This window comes from Helianthus annuus, chromosome 9 (genome assembly GCF_002127325.2).
Source record: "Helianthus annuus cultivar XRQ/B chromosome 9, HanXRQr2.0-SUNRISE, whole genome shotgun sequence".
NCBI lineage: Eukaryota > Viridiplantae > Streptophyta > Magnoliopsida > Asterales > Asteraceae > Helianthus > Helianthus annuus.
In genome coordinates this window covers 51,905,310-51,928,011 of record NC_035441.2, presented here as the reverse complement: position 1 = coordinate 51,928,011, position 22,702 = coordinate 51,905,310, and the positions used below count along the sequence as shown (strand labels likewise).

Below are 22,702 nucleotides of genomic sequence, written 5' to 3'. Positions count from 1 at the left end.
CCGGACCACGAAGGCTCTTAAAGAGGCCAAAGAGGCGGGGGCTCGTGTTGCCAATGCCCTTGACGAAGCGAATGTTGATCGCACTCGCTTAAACCAAACCATTGTGGGTCTTCAGGTATGAGTTGCTTTTTCTGTTGAATTTGTAAATTGCTTTCACAAGGATGCCTATGTTTATATGCTTGTGTTCGTTGTTTGTTGAATAGGCTGAAGTGCAGAATCGCGATGCCCTGCTCGCAGAAGTCACTGCTCGTGCTACTGAAGCTGAAAGGCGGGCCAACGAGGCTGCTGAGGCTAGAGATAGCCTTACTTCTTCACTCAATCAGCTTGAAGCCGACCGTGAGTGGATGCGGTGTCACGGTATTGGGCATGTAAGTATCTGGTTCCTTTGTTTTTGTTTGGAATTGCCTGTGATAACTTTGTTGCTTGTGCTTTGCAGATTGTTAAGGCTATCCTGGATGCGCCTGAGACTGCAGCTGGTATAGACGTGATCAAGCTGCGTGCCCGGGATGCTGGATTTAAAGCTGGTTACAACCGGTGCATCAGTCATATGAACGTTTTGGCCCAAGGCAAATACACCGATGAACGGTCCGGGTTCCATGGCGTGGACACCGAAGCGCATCTTGAAGCGGCCTTTGCATCATTTTATGACATGTCTATTTCTTCTCTTGAGAAGCTTAATGAATGCTTGGATGCGGAAGACTATGTAGACCGTTTGCGGATGTTGTATGCTGATGTTGAAGAGTCGGAAGAGGAAAAGGCTGCTGGTGACGGCAAAGGTGGCGTGGGTACCAACGGTATAAAGTAGGACTAGGTTGGCCTGCGTGCCTTTGTTTTCCTCTTATATAAATGTTAGAACTTTATGTTAATCCTTGATACACCGCATAGGTGTAAGAATTTTTTTAATATAAAGTTCAACTGTTTTGCTCAATTTGTACAAGTGTTTTTTTATTACTTGCATGTTTGAATGTGTATGAGTTAGTGTTATTATGAATAACACAAGTCTGAATTTGCCCTTTGCATATCTAGGTGGTATGCAAGCATGAAGAACTCTACCGGTTGTGAAGCGTGGTTGAGTATAATACTTTGTCGTATGAGTATTAGTCAATCCCTGTGTTTGTCCCGTTAGGGTTTAGGAATTGTGAAGGTTTTGTAAAAACCGTATGTGTATATCCGGCCGGATAAACACTTAATGTTTTGCCTTTGCTGTCCTATTACAATATTTGTGTGTGGTTATCACTTTGTGTGGGTATCGCGAATGAAGATTTTTCCAATCTGTTTTTGCAGATACCGCAAAGTGAAACACGCATTTGTAATAGTAGTAATAAACAATATTGAATTGAATTGAATTGCTCATTTATTTATTTGAAAATGGCCTGCGGCCCGATAGGTTACATGGAGAATGTAAAAACATGGCTTACATGTAACAGCGTCGAAGCTGTTGTGCATTCCATGTGCGTGCGATAGGCTCGCCTTCTAACGTTTGCAACTTATATGCACCTTTGCCCATGACCTCTTGGATGAGGTAAGGTCCTTCCCACTTGGGGGCAAGTTTACCTGGGCGTTCAGCGTTAGATGCTCCGTTATCGCGGACGACGTAGTCTCCCGGGTTGAAAGTACAAACGCGGACGCGTGAATTGTAGTACTTTTCAAGCTTGGATTTGTACTTGGCCTCGTTGATGGTAGCGTTTTCACGCCTTTCTTCCAAGAGGTCTAAGTCAACCCTTCGTTCCGCATTGTTGTCTATTTTCTCAATAGCCAACATTCAGGGTGAGAGGAGGCCTACTTCCGCGAGGATCACCGCTTCTGAGCCATAGACCAGGCTGAAGGGTGTCTCACCGTTGCTCATCTTTGGGCTTGTCCTATGGGCCTGTTAGGAAACTTTATTTGTAAGTATTGAAGAAAATCTCAATCAACTGGATCTCTGAAGAAGATAACAGTCCTGAAGAACACAGCAAGATGAAGAAAATCAGTTGGGACAACTGAAAAGCAAAGTATCTACTACAAAGAATCTCAAGTTGATAAAGAGTTGATTCGGATTATCAAAGAAGGTCGTTTCTGATGGATCTGATGATATTTCTGATGAAATATCATCAGTTTCTGACACATTCTGATCATCAAACTTTCTGATGATTTGTTCACCAGAATTTCTGATGAAGTGGCTTATCAGAAATCTGATGAAAGACCCACTTGTCTAAAAATCACAACTCTATCCTGCCACCCATGACCGAAGCATGACATTATTGGTTTTCATGATTACAAATGCAACTTGAACGATGGATTCAATGAATATGTCAAATTGCTACTTTATGCAGGACTTATTGCATGAATAAACAATTGTTTATTCATGTCCACAGCCATCTATAAATAGAAGGCTCAAGAGGCAGAAGATAATTGAGTTTGAAGCTTAGCATTCACATACAAACACCCAAACTCCACTGCTCTTCTCACCCATAGAAATCAAGATTCATTTGTATTAGATAATAATCTTACAATCACCTTGTTAAACTAATTTGTTTCAAAGTGATATAAACTTGATAATTCTGTAGGTATTGTTTCTTGAAAGTCTGATTTCCATTTCCGCACATCTTTTTCACATATACTGAAATCACTTGCCATATTACGTAAAAAGAAGTTGTTAAGGCCATACTGGGTCCAACAATTGGTATCAGAGCAGATTGAATAAATTATTTTCAAATGATCAATCGCTCTTTTTTTTTCTAAATATGGCCAGCTTTCAAACCTGGAATAATGCTTTCAATATTGGTTCTATGTCAAAACCTCCGACTCTGGTCAGGGAGGAATACCCCCAATGGAAAATCAGGATGGTCAATTTCCTTAATGATCATGACCGAGCTCTGTTTAGATCCATTGAAAGGGGTCCACATATACCAATGACTAAAATACCTGCAATTCCAGCAACTGACCAACTACCTGCTATCCCTGCCTCCCGAGCTCCCAAAAGTGAAATACTTTGGAGTGAGGAAGACAAGGAACTGGTAGCAGGGGATGAAAGAGAAAAATCACTCTTAATAATGGCCATCCCCAATGACATATTTTCACAAGTTGATGCTTGTGCATCAGCCAAGGAAATATGGGATCAGTTGGAAAATCTTTGTGAAGGAGGAGAAAGGATGAAAAGAAACAAGAGAACAAACAACGTCTCATCCTATGAAAGGTTTAAAAGTTTACCTAATGAAAAGTTAAATGACACATATCAAAGGTTCACAAAACTTATAAACGAGCTAAAGAAATTTGGAATAACTAAATCAAATGATGAAAGAAACATAAAATTTCTTGATGCTTTGCCTAGAGAATGGAGAAGTCTTACAATGACTTTGTCCTCAACCTTAGAACTAGGAAACATGAGTCTTCATGACTTATATAGCATCTTGATCCCCAGAGAGGAAGAAATATTTGAAGAAACCATTCAAAGAGGGGGATCTTTAGCTCTTATCTCTAACTCACAAAGACAAACAACTTCCAATGATCCACAACCATCAAACAGCCAGGCCTTTGAAACTTCTGATTCATCATCAGATTTTTCAGCCTTTGCTGATACAATAGCACTGCTCACCAAAACATTTGAGCAAAGGTTGAAGGGAGGAGGCCAGAGGTACTAGAGGAGTGATAGAAGGAGGATTGATGATAGATCTAAAGAAGATGTTAGATCTAAGGATAAAGGAAAGGCTGAGGTGGTGTGTTACAAGTGCAAGCAAAAAGGTCACTATGCATCTGAGTGTAAGACCAAGAAGCTGAAAGATGTTGCTTACTATGAAAAGAAGCTTGAGGAAGCTAAGAAGCAACAACAGCAAGTCAGCTTAATTACTGGAATAGATACATGGCTATCTGATGATTCTTCTGATGAAGAAGAAGAAATGGCCAACTTCTGTCTCATGGCACTTTCTGATGACATACCAGAGACTTCAGGACAACAGGTAAGTTTAGACAATCTTGATCTTGAACACAAGCTAAATGAGCTCATGTCAGATTTTTTAAACTTGCAAGTTAAACATCAATCAGATGGTAAAAAATATGATGAGTTGCAGAGGACCTTGAATAAAATCATTCTTGAAAACCAATTACTGATAGAACAAAGTTTAGATCAAAGAGCTAAAATTGAGTTCTATGAAAATGAAAGAAGAGATCTTTACAAGAAAATCAATGATAAAGAAATTAATGTAAGAGGTTTTCAAGAAGCAAAAGAATTCATAAATTTCATAGAGTCCACTCCAAAGAACAAAGGAGAAGGGTTGGGTTATGTAAGAACAAACAATAACAGACCTACTGTCTTTGTAAAAGTTACTCAACAGAATTCTGATAAATACTTATCAGAATCTGATTATGAAACTTGCAAATCAACATGTTCTGAATACTCCTTTGACAAGCCAAATTTTGAACCAAAAAGAAGTGAATGCAGTCAAGAGTTTGTAAAAACTCCAGAAGCAGTTCACTCATCTTTTCAAAACTATCCCTTCATTCCATCACAAGAAGGAAAATCAGAAATTTCTGATGATTCCTGTATGTGTGTTGAAATATTGAAGCTTGTTCAACACCATCTCCAAAAGAAAAACAAAAATTCTATTAATGGCTCAGCATTTAACAGAAATTCTGATGAAAGGTCATCTAGAAGAAATAATAGAACCAGAATATCATCAGAAAGTGTACCCAAGCATGCCTGGGTACCTAAAACCCTCTAATCATTTCATTTCAGGACCATCATGTGCAGCAGATCTGGTACTGTGACTCAGGAAGCTCCAAGCACATGACTGGAGATGGGAGCTTACTCAGCAACTTTGTCTCAAAGCTGGGTAAAATGGTGAACTTTGGAAACGGAGTGAAATGAAGGATAATGGGATACGGATGTATCAGGTATGGATGTTTGACCATTGAAAGAGTAGCTTATGTTGAAGGCTTAAAGTATAATTTGCTGAGCTGTGGTCAATTATGTGACAAAGGTTTTCAGGTAACATTTTTACCAGAAAAATGCTTGCTAATAGGAATGGATGATAATGGACAATCCATCTATTACTTTGACTTCAAAGAAGAAAATGAACATCCTAAACTATGTTTATTTTCAAAAATTAACAAAGGAAGTAGTTGGTTGTGGCATAAAAGATTGGCTCACTTAAATTTCAAAAACCTAAACAAATTAGCAAGTAAAGGTCTGGTAAAAGGGTTACCTTTCATATCCTCTAAAAGGATAAAATTTGTGATGCTTGTGAGATGGGAAAGTCAAAAAGAAGCTCTCACAAGTCAATTTCTGAATCTTTCATTACACAAAATTTGGAACTTTTACACATGGATTTGTGTGGACCCATAGGTACAGAAAATTTTTCTGGAAAGAAATATATACCAGTAATAGTTGATGATTTTTCCAGATATACATGGGTTGAATTTTTGAGAAAGAAAAGTGAAACACCTGATTTGATCATTAATTTTATAAAGAAAATTGAAAATCTGTTAAAACTAACAGTAAGAAGGATCAGATCAGACAATGGGACAGAATTCAAAAATTCAAAAATTGAAAGCTTTCTTGTAAACAAAGGAATCTCTCATGACTTTTCTGTTCCAAGAACCCCTCAACAAAATGGGGTTGTTGAAAGAAAAAATAGAACCTTAGTAGAAGCTGCCAGAACAATGCTTGCATATGCCAAAATGCCCTCTCACTTTTGGGCAGAAGCAATTGCAAATGCATGTTTTACTCAAAACAGGACTCTCATCAACAAAAGGCTAAACAAAACATCCTACAACATTATAAATAATAGAATTCCAAGTGTAAAATTTTTACACATATTTGGTTGTAAATGTTTTGTTTTCAATGATTTTGAAAGCCTTGAAAAATTTGACAGAAAAGCAGAAAAAGGTATTTTTCTTGGATATTCTTTGTCCTCAAAAGCTTATAGAATTTTTATTCTTAATACAAGGACAATCAGAGAAAGTTTATATGTCTCATTTGATGACTCATCAGAGACTGAAGTTTCTGATGAATACATGAAAGAAATAAACTTTTCTGACAAACAAGAAAATTATGAGCATCTCTTTAAAATGATATCAGAAGATTTTTTAGAACATGATAAAGCTTGTACATTTAAATCATCAGAAATATCATGTACTAACCCTGAAGAACAAGTAAATAGCACAACAGAAAATCAAAATTCTGGTGCTTTACATGAAATAGAGGTAACTGAACAGGGGGAAACTTCAAATCCATCAGAACCAACAATTGTTCAAAACAGGTTAAGGTGGATCAAAGGGCATGTTCATTCTGATATCATTGGCAATCCAGCTGATGGTGTGAGAACAAGATCTGCAACTACACATGAATGTGCATATGCTGGGTTCTTAAGCACAATAGAACCCAAATCTGCCAAAGAAGCTCTGAATGATCCAGATTGGATACAAGCTATGCAAGAAGAGCTGGATCAATTCAAAAAGAGCAAGGTATGGGATCTGGTACCCAAGCCCAAAGACAAATCTGTCATAGGCTCAAAATGGGTATACAGGAATAAATCTGATGAAAATGGCATAATCACAAGGAACAAAGCAAGGTTAGTAGTCAAAGGTTACTGTCAACAAGAAGGTATTGATTATGATGAAACCTTTGCACCAGTAGCTAGATTAGAAGCTGTAAGAATTTTTCTTGCTTATGCTGCATCCAAGGATTTCAAAGTTTATCAAATGGATGTAAAATCAGCTTTCCTAAATGGTAAAATTGAAGAAGAAGTTTATGTGCAACAACCTGAAGGCTTTGTTGATCCAAAATTTTAAAATCATGTTTATAGATTAAACAAAGCCTTGTATGGATTGAAGCAAGCTCCTACAGCCTGATATAAAACATTATCAAACTTCTTACTCAATTCTGGATTTACCAAAGGTACTATTGACACCACACTTTTTCTCAAAACACACAAAAGCCATACCTTGTTGGTTCAGATATATGTTGATGACATTATATTTGGATCAACAAATGAAAAATTTTGCAAAAAGTTTCAAAAATTAATGACCAGCCATTTTGAAATGAGCATGATGGGTGAATTAAACTTTTTCTTAGGGTTACAAGTCAAACAAAGAATTGATGGAATATTTTTGAGTCAATCAAAATATGTCAAAACAATTCTACAAAAATATTCACTTGAAAACTGCTCTGTTTCAAAAACTCCCATGGCAACAGGGAACAAATTAGATTCTGATAAAGATGGAATAAGTGTAGGTATTAAAACCTATAGGGGGATGATAGGGTCATTGTTATACTTAACTGCAAGTAGACCAGACATCATGTTTGCTACATGCTTTCTGGCCAGATATCAATGTGACCCTAAAGAATCTCATTTAAAAGCTGTGAAAAGGGTTTTCAAATATCTAAAAGGCACTTCAGAACTTGGTCTCTGGTATCCAAAGGATACAAACCTTGAATTAATTGCATACACAGATGCAGATTATGCAGGGTGTAAGATTGACAGAAAAAGCACATCTGGTGCTTGTCAAATCTTGGGGGAAAAATTGGTATGTTGGGCAAGCAAGAAGCAAAACTGTGTTGCCACATCAACAGCAGAGTTAGAATATGTTGCAGCAGCAAGCTGTTGTTCACAAGTGCTGTGGATGCAAACTCAACTGAAGGACTAAGGAGTAAATCTGACAAAAATACCAATTTTGTGTGATTCAAAGAGTGCAACTGCAATAACAGAAAATCCAGTTCATCATTCAAGAACCAAACACATAGATGTCAGATATCACTTCATAAAAGATCATGTGGAGAAAGGTAACATTGAAATGTATTTTGTTCCAACTGAAAACCAAATTGCTGATATATTTACAAAACCTCTTGATGAAAAGAGACATAATTTTTTGATCAGCAAACTTGGCATGGTCAACTTAAGAGATGAAAATGTTTCAGAAATAAAAGCAAAACAAAATGAAAACCAAATTGATAATCACCAAGATACTGAGAATGAAAGGACAATTGAACAAAATTCTGATGCAGAAATTCATTTATCTGATGAAAAATCAGAAGATTAAGTAAATCATCAATAAAAATGTGATGATTTACCAGAAATTCTGATTTACATCAGGAACTTTTGTTTAATTGTACATAATAATCAGTAATCATCAAAAGTCCAAATCTTCATACATATTCCATTTGTATAAATTTATAGTTTTTTTATTTAAAAAAAGGAGAAAACATTGATGACATGCATGAAGATAAAATTAAATCCAAAGAATTCAATTGTCACAAATGATTTTTTTATGATTTTTCACAAAAGGAAATTTTTTGAACATGCAACGTCATTCGGTTATAAGAAGTTTAACAGAAACACGTAAGCACCAATATCATTAGGAGCTATGAAAGTAGCCGCCCACCTATTGAATGCTTACTCACACAAAAGGCTTAGTAGACTGTCATATTCACTGCAATAGATATCGTCTTAAATAAAGAGAAGAATTTTTTTTTTTGTTAATATGGAACTATCACTTTCACCTATAAATATTAACAATCTGAAAAAGACATTCTTCACAACAAAATCTTCTCTTCAAAAGCCTACTATCAAAAAAAAAAAAAAAAAAAAAAAAAACCCTCTTATTTCAAATGAATCACCCAAAATCAATGGAATCCAACCAATTTCCTCTCATACTTCACGAACATCATAATCTCAGACTAAGATCCAACTTAGAAGGACCTGCATGGGAGGACTGCAGGTTTGTATACAATATGATCATGCGAAGTCCCTTGGGCTTTGCCATGTCTACACATGTCACCATATATCCAGAACTTCTTCAGGAGTTCTGGTGGAATGCTCAAGTCGTTATGAGTGGCACTTCTATGTGGATAAAGAGTGAGGTTATGGGGGTGAAAATCACCCTAAAAGAGGAAACACTCAGAGATGTCCTCAAATTGGGTGATTATCGAAGGATCAGCATATTGGAAAAGGCAGAGGTGCAAAGGACCTTGACTGAAATGGGCTACAATTCAAACAATGTGTCAAGGCAAATTTGTAAATCTGGGTTCATACCACCTTTTCAATATTTGGTAACACAGCTAAGTGTTTGCTTTTCGAAAAAGACTGGACACTTTAATGAGCTGTCTTACAGGATGATGGAAGTGGCGCATGCTATTGTACAGGAAAAACCTTACAATTATGCTAAGTTTCTCATGAGAGACTTAGAAGGAAACGTCCATGACCGTAACCCTTTTCTGATCTACCCTCGTTTCGTAACCAAGGTAATTACAAGTCAGCTTGACTTTGGAGGTGTGAGAAGTTGTTATACAAGAGCTGAACTGGCACTTCAAGAAAACTTAAGAGTTGCTTCCCTGGTTCCATCAACCTTTCATACAGGAAGAATAACCAGTCTCTGGTTATATGTGAAGTGCATGTATAACGTGTTGGATGAAGATGATGAGTAGTTAGGTCTATCTGTGTTTGTTTTTGCTTGTTCAGATTTTTTTTTGTGTGTTCTAACCCACTTTTGTCCAGTAATATATTCAGTTTTTCTTAATTGAATGTTAGTTATATATGTCAATAGGTCCAGGGAGAACTAAGAAATCTTGTCTGATGATAACAAGGAAAATCTGGTAAAAATCAAATGAAATCTGATAGGATGTGATAAATCATCAGAATCTGATAAAATTTATCAGAAACTTCATTAAAACATCAGAATTTGATTCAAGTTCACCAGATAAAACTGAAAATTTTTTGATACAAATAAACTCAAAAAAAAAAAAACATAAAAAAATCTAGATTATTTTTAGATATGTTTCTTTCAATTTTTTTTTGAGGACTGGAACAAGCTATATGAAAGAGACTTCCTGATACATCAGAACAAAGGTGTGGAATTCACAAGATAAAGGTAAGAAATTTTATCAAACTCCACTCATTCCCTCTCATCTTAAAAAGAAGAAAATTTTGTTTCAGACTCCTATAAATGAATCAAATGTCTTCTGATGATATATATATGAGAAAATTCAACTCTTTAAGAAACATTTAGAGATCTTTCAATATATATATCATTAAAAGGACAGCATGGGAAAGCACTCAATTGAAGAAAAGGCTTTTGATTGGACCAATTCTGAATTCAAAAAGGGTCCCACATAAAAAGGTGCAAGTTGGATATTAGTGTTTATCTTTTAAAAAAAAAATCGTTGGAATCTCTAATTGTCTTGAATGAGATATACATTAAATTAGAGATAAACCAAAGGTTTTTCAAAAACGGCTGCTTCTTTAAAAGATTAAAACATCATTAAAGTGTCATAAAACACCTTGAATACAAACAACCCACGAAAAACACTCAAAAATCTCTGTCTCAGCTCACTATAAATATCCCCTACAACACAGAGACGTCCATCTTCAATCTCCATTCTCAAAACCCTAAAAACCCTTTTCAAAAGCAAAAACCCAAATCCTAAATGGCTGCCACCAACAACAGTCCACCTCCAGCTGAACACTCTGTTCCCTTAATCACTGAAGCTGAATATCTTCCTTTGAAGAACAACAATGAAGCAATGAACACCAATATCGAACAATATGATGTGAAGTGTCAAATTCTCATTGAGTTTCTGATCAGAAGTCCAATAGCTCATGCTCTTACAAAGACCAGAGAGGTACCAGAAAGACTGCTACAACAAGTTGTAAAAACTCTCGAAGCTCATAGTACAAATATGGAGCTAACAGCACATGTATGGGAAGATATCTTCATCATAATCACACCAGAGAAAATAAGGGAATGTTTGGAACTACCCTTAAATCAAGAGTATGAAGAAGCACCACCAAAAGAAGACATGTTTGAACAACTTGATGCTGTAATGGGATGCAAGGCAAAGATTTCAAAAATCAATGAGTTCAAGAGGAACAAGCTGCCTGCCTTCTGGCAAGTGTTGATGGAAATATTGAATAAGTGTTTATCATCCAAGATCGGAGGTACGGATCAGATAAATATGAATATTCTAACAATCATGTTCAGTCTTATAACTGGGTTGAATATTGATTTTAGAACAGAAATATTTAATCTGATCAAAAGATCAATTCTGACCAAAATTGGAAAGATAGATTCACATCTACCATTCCCCAGATTTCTATCCATCATAATTTCTGATGCTTTTTCTGAAAGAAATCTACAAACTCCAAAATCAAAATATATGTGGAGATCAGAAATTATAAAACCTTGGAGTGATGCAGGGTCATGGAAGTCAGACTTTGATGTACCTATTCTGCCAGAAAATATGATGGATCTTGTACCAGAAAATTCATCATACAGAGCAGAATATATGAGAATGTTAAGTAGGCAAGCAGAAACAAAAGAAGGATTTGAAAAGGTGTCACCCATGGAGCATGATGCAGAAGAATCAAGCACACCAAGAAGAGAGCAGCAGGATGAATCTGATCCACATCCAGCTGATAAAGATGTGCATATGACTCATGCAACAGAAGAACATCATGCTGAAGGCTCACATATGGGAGAAACAGGTGCAACAAATTCTAAACTCAATATATTTTATACTTCTGAAAGTGATTCTGATGAATCAATTCAACCAAGATATGAAATATTACAAAGAAGCACTGTTTTTACAAAACAAAATGTGAGTGAAACAAAAGACCCATTTTCTGAGTCAGACTCTGAGGAGGAAAATGTGGTAACAACAGGTGGAGATCAGTTCACTGATCAAGGAAACCTGGATGAGAAAAATAAAAGTTTCTTAACAACTCATGGAGAACCTGAAAAGGTTCAAGGATGTGAGGAAAACTAGGACTTGAATTTGTTCCAAATTTCTAGTGAGGAAACAGAGAATTTGGATACTTCCAATCCTCTTAACCTCAGAACATCAGAAAATGTGTTTTCTGGTGGTGTTAGAAGAGAAACATCTGTTGTTTCTCCTATTTTCCAAGAACAACCATCTATGTCTCCAAAACAACTTCATAAAGAACTTGAAGATAAAGCTGCTACTGAGAAAACAGTCATGGATGAAAAACTTGATCTGATACTGGAAGAAATCAGAAATCAAAAATCAGAAGTCAAAGCTCTATCAGAGACTGTCAAAGCTGTGCAGAAACAAACTGAAGAAAATAATGCAGCTCTCAAAGAAATACAAAAGTCATCAGAAAACAAAGGAAGTTCTTCAGAAATGGAGAAGGCTCTTAAAGAACTGCATGATATCAAGAAAAAGATGACAGAGATTGCAACTGCAGGAGAAAGTTCAAGTTCAGGAAGGCTTCTTGAAGAAATACAACTTCTCAAAGCCAACAGCAGCAGCCTAACTGAGGCTTTTGAAATGTTGATACTAGAACTAAATGAACAAAGAAATAAAGAAAATCAGGAGTTTCAGAAGATAAAGAAGCAAGAAGAAACAAACAGTCAAGCTCTTACTAACATTCACTTGCTAGTAAAAAGACTGCAATACAATGTTGCTACACTGGAAAAAGTTGATCTTCATAAACTAAAGACTCCAATTCCACAAGAAAGACAAGCAACAGAGTCAGAAAGTCCCCAACATCAACCAGAAACCATCCAACAAGAACACAAGAAGCAAACAGAAACTGTAACAGCTCAAAAACAAAAGCAGACCATGGGTCCACCACCAGATAAACAAAAGTTACCCATGGGTCCTCCACCAAGCATATCAAAGCCAGACACTTCAAGGATCCAACATACTTCAGCTCAACCATCAACTACAACCATCACTGGAAAAATAGAATTTAGCATAAGGATGGACACAAAAGAGAAGCGAAGAATGGAACATGAAGTGTCAAAAAGGCCAAGAAAAATAATGAGAGTAGATTCTGAAGGCAACATCAAAGAATCAGAAGTGCTGGAAGGTGATCTACACACAATCATGTATCCAGAAGAACATCTGAAGCATTACTATTGGAAAGGTCCAGAAGACAACCCAACAAGGCCACTCTCACCACTGAGTAAAGGTATTTATGAAGAAAGAAAAAATGGCAGCTGGGTAATATTGCACAACAAATTGACCAATCCAATAGTATCAATTGAAAGAGTTGATACTTTGACTACTGGAGGAGGCTTACTAGGGAATGAAAGTCAAAACAAGTACACCCTAGTCAGAAAAGACAAAGATGTTCAAAAGGTTACTGATGCAGACCTGGCTGATAAAATTCATCCAATGGACATAGTCAAGATGAAGAACATCATTGATGAATGGAAAGGTGGTTCAGTAGTGATCAGGAGAGCTCTTGATAGTGTTAAATGTGAAGGAGCGAAATTATACAAAAGAGCAGCATTAGCAGACTTTGATCTGTGTATCAATTTTGAGTATAACACTAAAGTGTTAATACCTCCACCCAATACAATGATTCCAGCTGAAATCCCTTCAAAATTAGCAAGAACTGGTGCAATCTTTGACACACCAGAAATTTGTGCAGTCTTCAAAGATGCTCATGATGAGAAAGCTCTATTCAGAATCAGTGAAATTTGCAGGTATTCAAACCAAACTTTAAAGTATATAAGAAACTGCATAAATGAGAAACAAGAGCAACTCAAGATGAAAGGAAAGAACAATGAACAGCTAAGAAAGAAAATTGAAGATTGCATTGAAGATTGGATAGAAGCAAGAGAATGGTACAAATCAATGTACAAGGCAACTCAAAAGATAATTGATCACAAGAAAAAGCTGAAACCAGGAGACAAACACAGAGGTGGAGTGAAGATCAATTAAATGAATTGATGAGATAGTACTGTCTTTTTTGAACAATATTTAGAATTTGTTTTTCTGTTTCTTTTACAATGGTTGGATGGTCTATGCTTTAACTTTTATGTTTTATGCTTTATGTCTGTGGGACATAGTCACTTGATGTTTCTTTTTCAAGAATTAGTTAAAAGTTGTTTACATAGAGATAGTTCATTTTCTTACAATACTTAGGGGGAAACTGTTAGGAAACTTTATTTGTAAGTATTGAAGAAAATCTCAATCAACTGGATATCTGAAGAAGATAACAGTCCCGAAGAACACAGCAAGATGAAGAAAATCAGTTGGGACAACTGAAAAGCAAAGTATCTACTACAAAGAATCTCAAGTTGATAAAGAGTTGATTCGGATTATCAGAGAAGGTCATTTCTGATGGATCTGAAATATCATCAGTTTCTGACAAATTCTGATCATCAAACTTTTTGATGATTTGTTCACCAGAATTTCTGATGAAGTGGCTTATCAGAAATTCTGATGAAAGACCCACTTGTCTAAAAATCACAACTCTATCCTGCCACCCATGACCGAAGCATGACATTATTGGTTTTCATGATTACAAATGCAACTTGAACGATGGATTCAATGAATATGTCAAATTGCTACTTTATGCAGGACTTATTGCATGAATAAACAATTGTTTATTCATGTCCACAGCCGTCTATAAATAGAAGGCTCGAGAGGCAGAAGATAATTGAGTTTGAAGCTTAGCATTCACATACAAATACCCAAACTCCACTGCTCTTCTCACCCACAGAAATCAAGATTTATTTGTATTGGATAATAATCTTACAATCACCTTGTTAAACTATTTTGTTTCAAAGTGATATAAACTTGATAATTCTGTAGGTCTTGTTTCTTGAAAGTCTGATTTCCATTTCCGCACATCTTTTTCACATATACTGAAATCACTTGCCATATTACGTAAAAAGAAGTTGTTAAGGCCATACTGGGTCCAACAGGGCCCATAGGATACTTGGGAGTTCATCGACCCAGCCGCGTCTGGCTGTTCCTAACCGTGTCTTGATGCCTTCGACTAGACTTTTATTGATACTCTCTACTTGGCCATTCCCTTGCGGATGCGCCACTGAGGAGAATATGTGTGCAATGCGTAGTTCTTGTAGCCATTTTTGAAATTCATCGGCAGCAAAGTTGGTGCCGTTTTCGGTAACCATGCACATCGGTAAACCAAAATGGCAGATGATATGTTCCCAGATAAATTTCCTTGTTATCAAAACGGCAGATGATATGTGCCCAGATAAATTTCCTTGTTATCAAGGCGAGTGGTTTTGCCTCTACCCATTTTGTGAAGTAATCCACGGTCACTATGATAAATTTCACCGCACCTGGTGCATCTGGAAATGGTCCCACCACGTCAATTGCCCATTTTTGGAATGGCCATGTGGTGGTGACAGGGATCAAGTTATTCTTGGGGCGCAAGGTCTTGGGAGCATGCTGCTGGCAATTGAAGCACTTGCGTAAGACTTTGACTGCATCCAGGTGCATGCCGGGCCAGTAGTACCCAACATTCATAATTTTGGCCACTACCATGCGTGGACCTGCTTGTATGCCACATATTCCCTCATGTATCTCTCTGATGAGGTATGTGGCATCTTGGGGGTCAACTCAGCGTAGGAGTGGGCCCAGGTATGATTTACGGTATAGGATACCATCTCCCATTTGATAATGACACGCTTTGTATTGCAACTGCGTGCCTTTGACTTGCTTTCGGGAGTAACACCTGATTGCAAGTATGCAATGATTGGTGTCATCCAGGATGTTGTACCGTACTGGATGGCGTTGACTTGGCGCAGGGGTACTGAAGGATTTTGCAGAATCTCAATGCGTACCTCTTTTGCCAATTGTTGGAAACTGGTGGATGCGAGTTTTGACAGTGCATCCGCTGGTTTGTTTTCACTTCTGTTGATATGGCGGATATTAAAAGAAGTGAATTTTGATTTCAGTTGCAAGGCCTGTTCAAGGTAGAGGATCATGATATCCCCTTTTGCGGCATAATCACCGCGTACTTGCCCTGCAACTAGCAATGAGTTGACGTGTGCTTCCAAATGTTGGACGCCGAGCTTGACTACCAAACGTAGGCATGCCAGTAGAGCCTCATATTCCGCCTCGTTATTTGTGCTTTTGAAGTCGAGGCGAATTGCATAGGTAAGCTCTTGGCCGTCTGGGCTGACGAGTCGCAGACCTGCACCTGCACCATCCTCATTGGATGCACCATCTGTATATAGTTCCCAGGTTTCTGAAGAGGATGGTGGTGCAGGGTTTTGTTCTTGTTCGCATTCCTGAATGCGATTTGCCGGTACCTCGGCAACGAAATCAGCTAGGACTTGGCCCTTAATTGCGGGGCGCGACTTGTAGTTCAACGTGAGTGCACCCAGCTCGATTGCCCATTTTGCTAATCTCCTAGAGATGTCAGGTTTTGATAGGATCGGGCCGATCCTGTAGTTGGTTAATACTGTGATGACGTGGTTTGCAAAGTAACGTCGCAACCGCCGTGACGCATGCACCAGTACCAACACCAATTTTTCCATGATGGAGTACCTCATCTCTGGGTCATTGAGCATTTTGCTGATGTAGTAGATGGGTGTTTGAACTCCCTCCCACTTCACTATGAGTACCGCACCTACCGCGTTGTCCGCGGCAGATAGGTATAAGATAAGTGGCTCATCTTTGCGTGGTGCCGTCAGAGTTGGGAGTTGAATCAAACACTCTTTCATCTCCCGGAAGGTGTTTTCGGCCTTTGCGATCCACATGAATTGTTCCTTCTTTAAACAGTTCCGCAGGGTTTTGATGAAAGGATATGACTTAGCCGCATGATTGGCTAAGAATCTGTTCAGTGCGGCTAGCCTACCGGCTAGTCGTTGCATTTCTTTCATCGTGGAAGGCGATGGCATGCGCTCTATCGCCTGAAACCTTCTCCGGGTTTACCTTGAATCCATCTTTTGTTACGATGAATCCAAGGAACTTGCCTTCCTCCATTCCAAACGAGCATTTCCCTGGATTGAGCTTCATATTGACGCTTCGCAGAGTTTGGAATGTTCTTTCGATATCTGTGAGCATGGTATCTTCCTCCATGCTCATGACGAGCAGTTCGTCCATATAGATTTCGACACTTTTGCTGATTTGGCCGCGAAAAGTGTCGTTCATCAATTTTTGATAGGTTGCGCCTGCATTGCGCAACCCGAACGACATCTTTGTGTAACAGAAGTTTCCGGTTGGCATACGGAATGCCGTTTTATCTTCGTCCTCGATTGCCATTTGTACCGGGTGGTAGCCCTTGTAGCAATCGAGGAAACACTTCCATCGGAATGGTGTGAGGTTATCGACTTTTTCATCTATCTCCGGAAGTGCGTAACAATCTTTGGGGTAGGCTTTGTTAAGATCTTTATAATTGACGCACATGCGCCAGCCCCCAGATGGTTTTTCTACCATGACTGGGTTGGACAACCAAGTCTGGTATTTAACTTCCCGCAGGATGCCTGCGGAGAGCAGTTCTTTGACCTGCTCATGCATCGCCTGGTTTTTTGCAGATCCAAGGTGGCATTGGCCTTGGATCACTGGCTTGATACCTGACAAGGTATTCAAGAAGTGTTTCGCAATTTCACGTGGGACCCCCATCATGTCTGCGGGTGTCCATGCAAATATATCCTGGTTCCTAAAGATGAGCTGCTTTAGGTGCGCTCTGATGTTGGGGGACAAGGCGTGGTCCAACGTAACCGTTTGCTCTGGGTGTCTCGCATTGAGAACCCATTTTTTCAGTTGGTGGTTGGGAGTAGGCCTTGCTACCTTGGTCGGACGTAGCTCGTCCGACGCCATGACTTCCTTGCGTGCATAGATTATCGCGACCCCTGATTCGGTTGGGAAACCAACTGCAGAATGGGGTACTGACGTAATCATGTTGAAATCACCTTGGGATTCTCTCCCGAGGAGCACGTCATATTTGGAAGTGCGAGGTAAAACCATGAAGTTTACCTCTTCTGTTCGTGTGTGCCTTCCGCTAGTGAGGCGCACAAGAAAAGTAATTTGTCCCAGGGGAAAGACAGTTTCCCCTGCGAACCCGGCCAACGGGTAGTCCACCGCTTGCAACCGATCTTTGTCCTCCTGATTGAATTGGTTGAAGCACTGCTCGTAGATGATATCAGAAGTACTGCCCGGGTCAATGAATATCGCTCGGTGCAGTAATGAGCCAGGTGGCCTATAATAACGACGACTTGCTCGTCTTTCTTGTCATTGTCCGGTCTTCTCGCCGCCTTGCGCGACCTTCCTTTGCCTCCGTTGATCATATGGGTTGAGGCCACATACATGGTCCTCTTCCCTGAGGAGGTGCCCTCACCGTGGGGGGTGATGCGCTTGGTGGGTTTTTGCCCACCTGGCAACAGATGTTGCAGCTTCCCCTCCTTTAGGGCTCGCTCAATCTCCAGCCGGAGACTGATGCAGTTATTTGTTGCGTGGCCCGAGTCTTTGTGATAGTCACAATATAGCGTGAGGTCCTGGTTTTTCTTGGACTTCATTGGCTGGGCCGGTCGTAGGAAATGCGCGTCCGTAAGCGGGACGTCGTTTGGCGACTGAGTAATCTGGGTCCAGTTACGGTCCCGAGTTTGTTTTTTCGACGCCCGGTTCTCACGCTGGGCGTTGATGGTTGCCTTTGCGTCGGGCTGGCTCTTGCGTGGGACGTATGGTTTGGGATCGCTGCCGCGATTCTAAGTGTCCCGGTTGCGCTTATTATTGCGCTTAGGCTCTTGGTGGGAGGATTGGCCTTCCACTCGGGGTGGTGCCTTGCCAACATGCGGTTTGAGGGACCGCTGAGTCTGGGCATATGTCTTGACCGTAGTCATGACATCTTCCCATTTTTTTGGCAAGCTGTCCTTGCTGGAGATAGTCATAACCATCTGATCGTCCCTAACTGCTACGATGAAGTGGTTACGTGCCATTTGGTCGCAAACGTCACCTATCTCTAGGCATTCTTAGTTGAATCGGACGACGAATGCTTCTATTGATTCGTCATCCCTGCGCCAGATGTTTATGACGTCCATGGAATCACGTTCATGGCCTCGTTGCTGGCTAAAATGCGCGAGGAACTTAGCTTCTAAGTCCTCAAATACGGCCAGTGATCCTACTGACAAAGAATCGAACCAAGCCCTCACCAGACCCGTGAGGGTCTGGGGGAAAAATTGACACCAGGTGGGTTCATCCCACTTGCCGTTGCACCCCGCGCCGGTGAAGATATTTCTGTGGTCGTCCGGATCGGACGAACCATTGTATTTCCCAATGTTCAATCGGAATTTTGTGGTGCTGACATCGGCGTTGGCGATTCTTGGGATGAACTTGGAGTTTTCGGCCGCAGATTTTGGCCTGTAGGGTTGGATCTCGGGGCGCTTTGCAGCGCGGATGTATGTGTTGCGGGGGTGAGTGGGAGGAACATAATCGCGTCTTCCCGGTTTGCTGCTGGTAGCGTGGGACTCCCCGCGGTATGTATGGTCATCCGGATCGGTATGACCATATCCTTCATTATGGGACTGCGGTCCCAATCGGCTATGGATGCCGGAGCCATGCCGGGCTGTGGATTACCGCCTGTCCTCGTCGTAAGGGCCTAGGCGGCTATGTACTGGGCCCCTACTATGGGACCCGTACGAGGAATCATCCTCATCGATTGTGCAGACGTCACAGTAAGAGGATCCGCGGTCTTCACGCCTACTTCGGGAGGCTGGACATGAGGGTGCCCTGCCGTCGTATTGTGAAGTACGTTCCGCAGGTGTATATGGTGCCGGGGTGGGCCCGGCTGGTACTTGCGCTTTTGCGCAAGCTTGGTTGTATGTTGCGGTCAGCAGGGCTGCCTGCTGGTCATACCAGGCATGAAGGTTCATGTCTGGAGGGATCACAGATTCGTACTGTGAAAGAGCGTGTCCAAACGTAAGGGATGGGCCTCCTTGCGTTGATGTGCCAATGTGGCTAGGATTTAGGGCTGGGGGAGCGGTCCCCACAGGCCCTGGGTATGCGGGGTTTGGGTTATCCCCAGTAGTGTTGTTTAGACGATCAGACATGATCTTTTGAGAGGGAGAGGGATGGTTAAAAAAGTGCTAAGAGTAGCGGTGGGCGCCAATGATGAAACAATGGTTAACCGGGCAGGGTTAACTCACTGATCTCGTCAAGAAGGGTTAATCCCTTCCTCTCGAGGATCGTTGGCTGGATCGTCCTCCGGTTGATCTCCTGCACAAGGAAACAAGCCGTGACTCGTAACAAGGAGGATGGGGTGGGGGGTGCTCCTTGTTACCACTCTCCGGCGTGAGAATCAGTAGTTTGCTTGGGAAGCAAAGTGTGATAGTAGTAGTAGTGAGAGAGTTGTGAAGAGATACCTCAAACCTGGTTTGGGGTTAGTATTTATAGCCGAGGAGTGAAGGAGGAGGTGGACGGACGGACTGACGACATGCTGCACCTTTGCAGGTGTGTCAGGCTTGTCGGTTGTGGAGGTGAAGCCACGCCAGTCTGTCGCTTACGTAGACCTGACAGGCAACTGTCATTGGTGCTACTTGCACTGTGGTGTCAGTCCCACTTGCCTGGTGCACAGGATGCGGTGCGGGCCGCATCGCTGCCTGCGGTAACTTTTGATGTTCCCGCGTCTCATGCTTTGATCAAGACATACGCGAGATGCGGTGCCAAGCCGCATCGCCGTCTATGGTGACTGTTGCTGTTGCCTGTATCCTTTGCCGTGACGAAAATGCCCATATTATGCGGTGCCAGCCGCATCGCTATGTACGTCTGCTTTCATATACGAGGTAAGGCTTCTTGTCATCCTTAGACTGATTAGATTCGAAGGATGCGTCCGCGTGGACACAGTTTATTGCTGGTGGGGGTTATTTGATAAGGGTAATGGTTACTCGCGGTTTAGCTGGCGCGAGATTTCGGACCATACCCCTTCATTAGACTTAGGAGCTTCTTCTAAAATCCTATGTCTTAAGTTCCCTTGAATAGGTACCCAAATTCTTTTCATATGGAATCTCCAAATTCCATCTGTTCCTTGGTCTAATTCCTTTATCATTACTTTTAATCTTTCAGCATTATCCTTGATTGCTGCTTCCTGGGTACTCTTTAATTGTTCCATTAAATCTATCTAGAGATTTAATCTGAGAGCACGTACTCGTTTTGGCTTCTCATGATACTTACGACTTAAGGCATCAGCTACTACATTAGTTTTACCTTCGTGATATTGGATATCACAATCGTAGTCACTTAAAATTTCCATCCATCATCTTTGCCTCATGTTCAAATCTTTTTGCCCAAAAATATACTTTAAGCTCTTATGATCTATAAAGATGGAAAACTTACTACCATACAAATAATGTCTCAAAATTTTAAGGGCAAAAATTACCGCTCCTAGTTCTAAATCATGAGTTGTATGGTTTTCTTCGTGCTTCTTCAATTGCCTAGACACGTAAGCAATCACCTTCTCTCATTGCATCAAAACACATCCTAATCCTAATCTAGAAGCATCACAAAAGACTACAAAATTTTCAGTTCCTTCTAGTAATGCAAGTATCGGTGCATTCATTAACCTTTGCTTCAAGGTTATAAAAGCTTCTTCCTGCTTGGGTCCTCATTCAAACTTAATCGATTTACATGTTAACTTAGTTAACGGAACGACTATCCGTGAAAAGTTTTGGATAAAGCGTCGATAGTATCCTACTAATCCTAGAAAACTTCTGACCTCTGTAGGTGACTTAGGGACCTTCCATTTAGTAATCACTTCGATCTTTGTGGGATCCACATGAATTCCTTCATGGTCAATCAAATGTCCTAAAAATTGCACTTCTTGCAACTAGAATTCACACTTAGAGAATTTAGCATAAAGCTTCTCTTTTCTCAGTAGTGTTAAGAGTGCGTGTAGGTGCTTAGCAGGTTCACCTTCGCTCTTGGAATAAATAAGTATATCGTCTATGAAAACAATTACAAATTTATCCAGGTATGGTTTACATATCCTATTCATCATGTCCATAAATGTTGCTGGAGCATTTGTTAGGCCAAATGGCATGACTGTAAACTCGTAATGACCATACCTAGTTCTGAAGTTTTAGGAATGTCCTCTTCCTGTACTTTCAGTTGATGGTATCTTGAGCGTAGATCGATTTTGTAAAAATATTGAGCTCCTTGGAGTTGATCAAATATATCATCAACCCTCGGTAATGGGTACCAATTCTTGATTGTGACCTTATTCAGTTCTCTATAATCGATACACATACGCATTGAATCATCCTTCTTCTTGACAAACCACACAGGTGCTCCCCAAGGGGATGAACTTGGTTGTATCAAACCTTTCTCTAGCAATTCATCTAATTACTTCTTTAATTCTAGCGTCTCCGTTGGTGCTAATCGATAAGGCGCTTTAGCAATTGGTGCAATTCCAGGTATCAGATGAATTCTAAATTCTACTTCTCGATCAGGCGACAGTCTAGGTAGATCTTCAGGGAAAACGTCGGGGTATTCCGATACTACCAGAATTTCCTTCAGTTCCTTGCCTTTTGTGTTAACGATCACAGAGATCATATACACTATGCCTTGCTTTCGTGCGTAACTTGCAGCCTTCATCACAGAGATGAATTTTGTGGACTTAGTTGGCTTGTCTCCTCGAATCATGATCATTTCTCCTGTTGGCGTACGAATCTCAATAGTATTTTGATCACATAGGATTCGAGCATGATTAGCCACTAACCAATCCATTCCTAATACTACATCGAATCCAGCTAGATTCATTGGTAGTAGGTTTGCCATGAACTTATGTCCTAATAATTCTATCTTTCCTCCTTGAAGTACTTCGCGTATATTGGCGGAGTTTCCTTCTGCCGTTTCTACCGTACAAGCTTGACTAAGCTTAGTTAACGGTTGATTAAGCGCTTGACAGAATGTCGTATTTATAAAACTTAGATTTGCACCAGAGTCAAATAACAATTTAACATATACGTCATGGACAAGAAATGTACTGGCGATCACGTCGGGAATCAT

The 22,702-nt window shown here is 40.1% G+C and overlaps 1 protein-coding gene across 1 annotated transcript; it reads right to left on the bottom strand.

Annotated features, from left to right (window-relative positions):
- Positions 1-22,036: 22,036 nt before the first annotated feature.
- LOC110875655 lies at positions 22,037-22,702 on the bottom strand. Its single transcript, XM_022123855.1, has one exon. The coding sequence runs from the start codon at positions 22,700-22,702 to the stop codon at positions 22,037-22,039; it is 666 nt and encodes a 221-aa protein (XP_021979547.1).

What these genes read in the sequence shown, in the direction of transcription:
- LOC110875655 (XM_022123855.1), bottom strand. Translation starts at nt 22,702, where the DNA reads ATGATTCCCGACGTGATCGCCAGTACATTTCTTGTCCATGACGTATAT.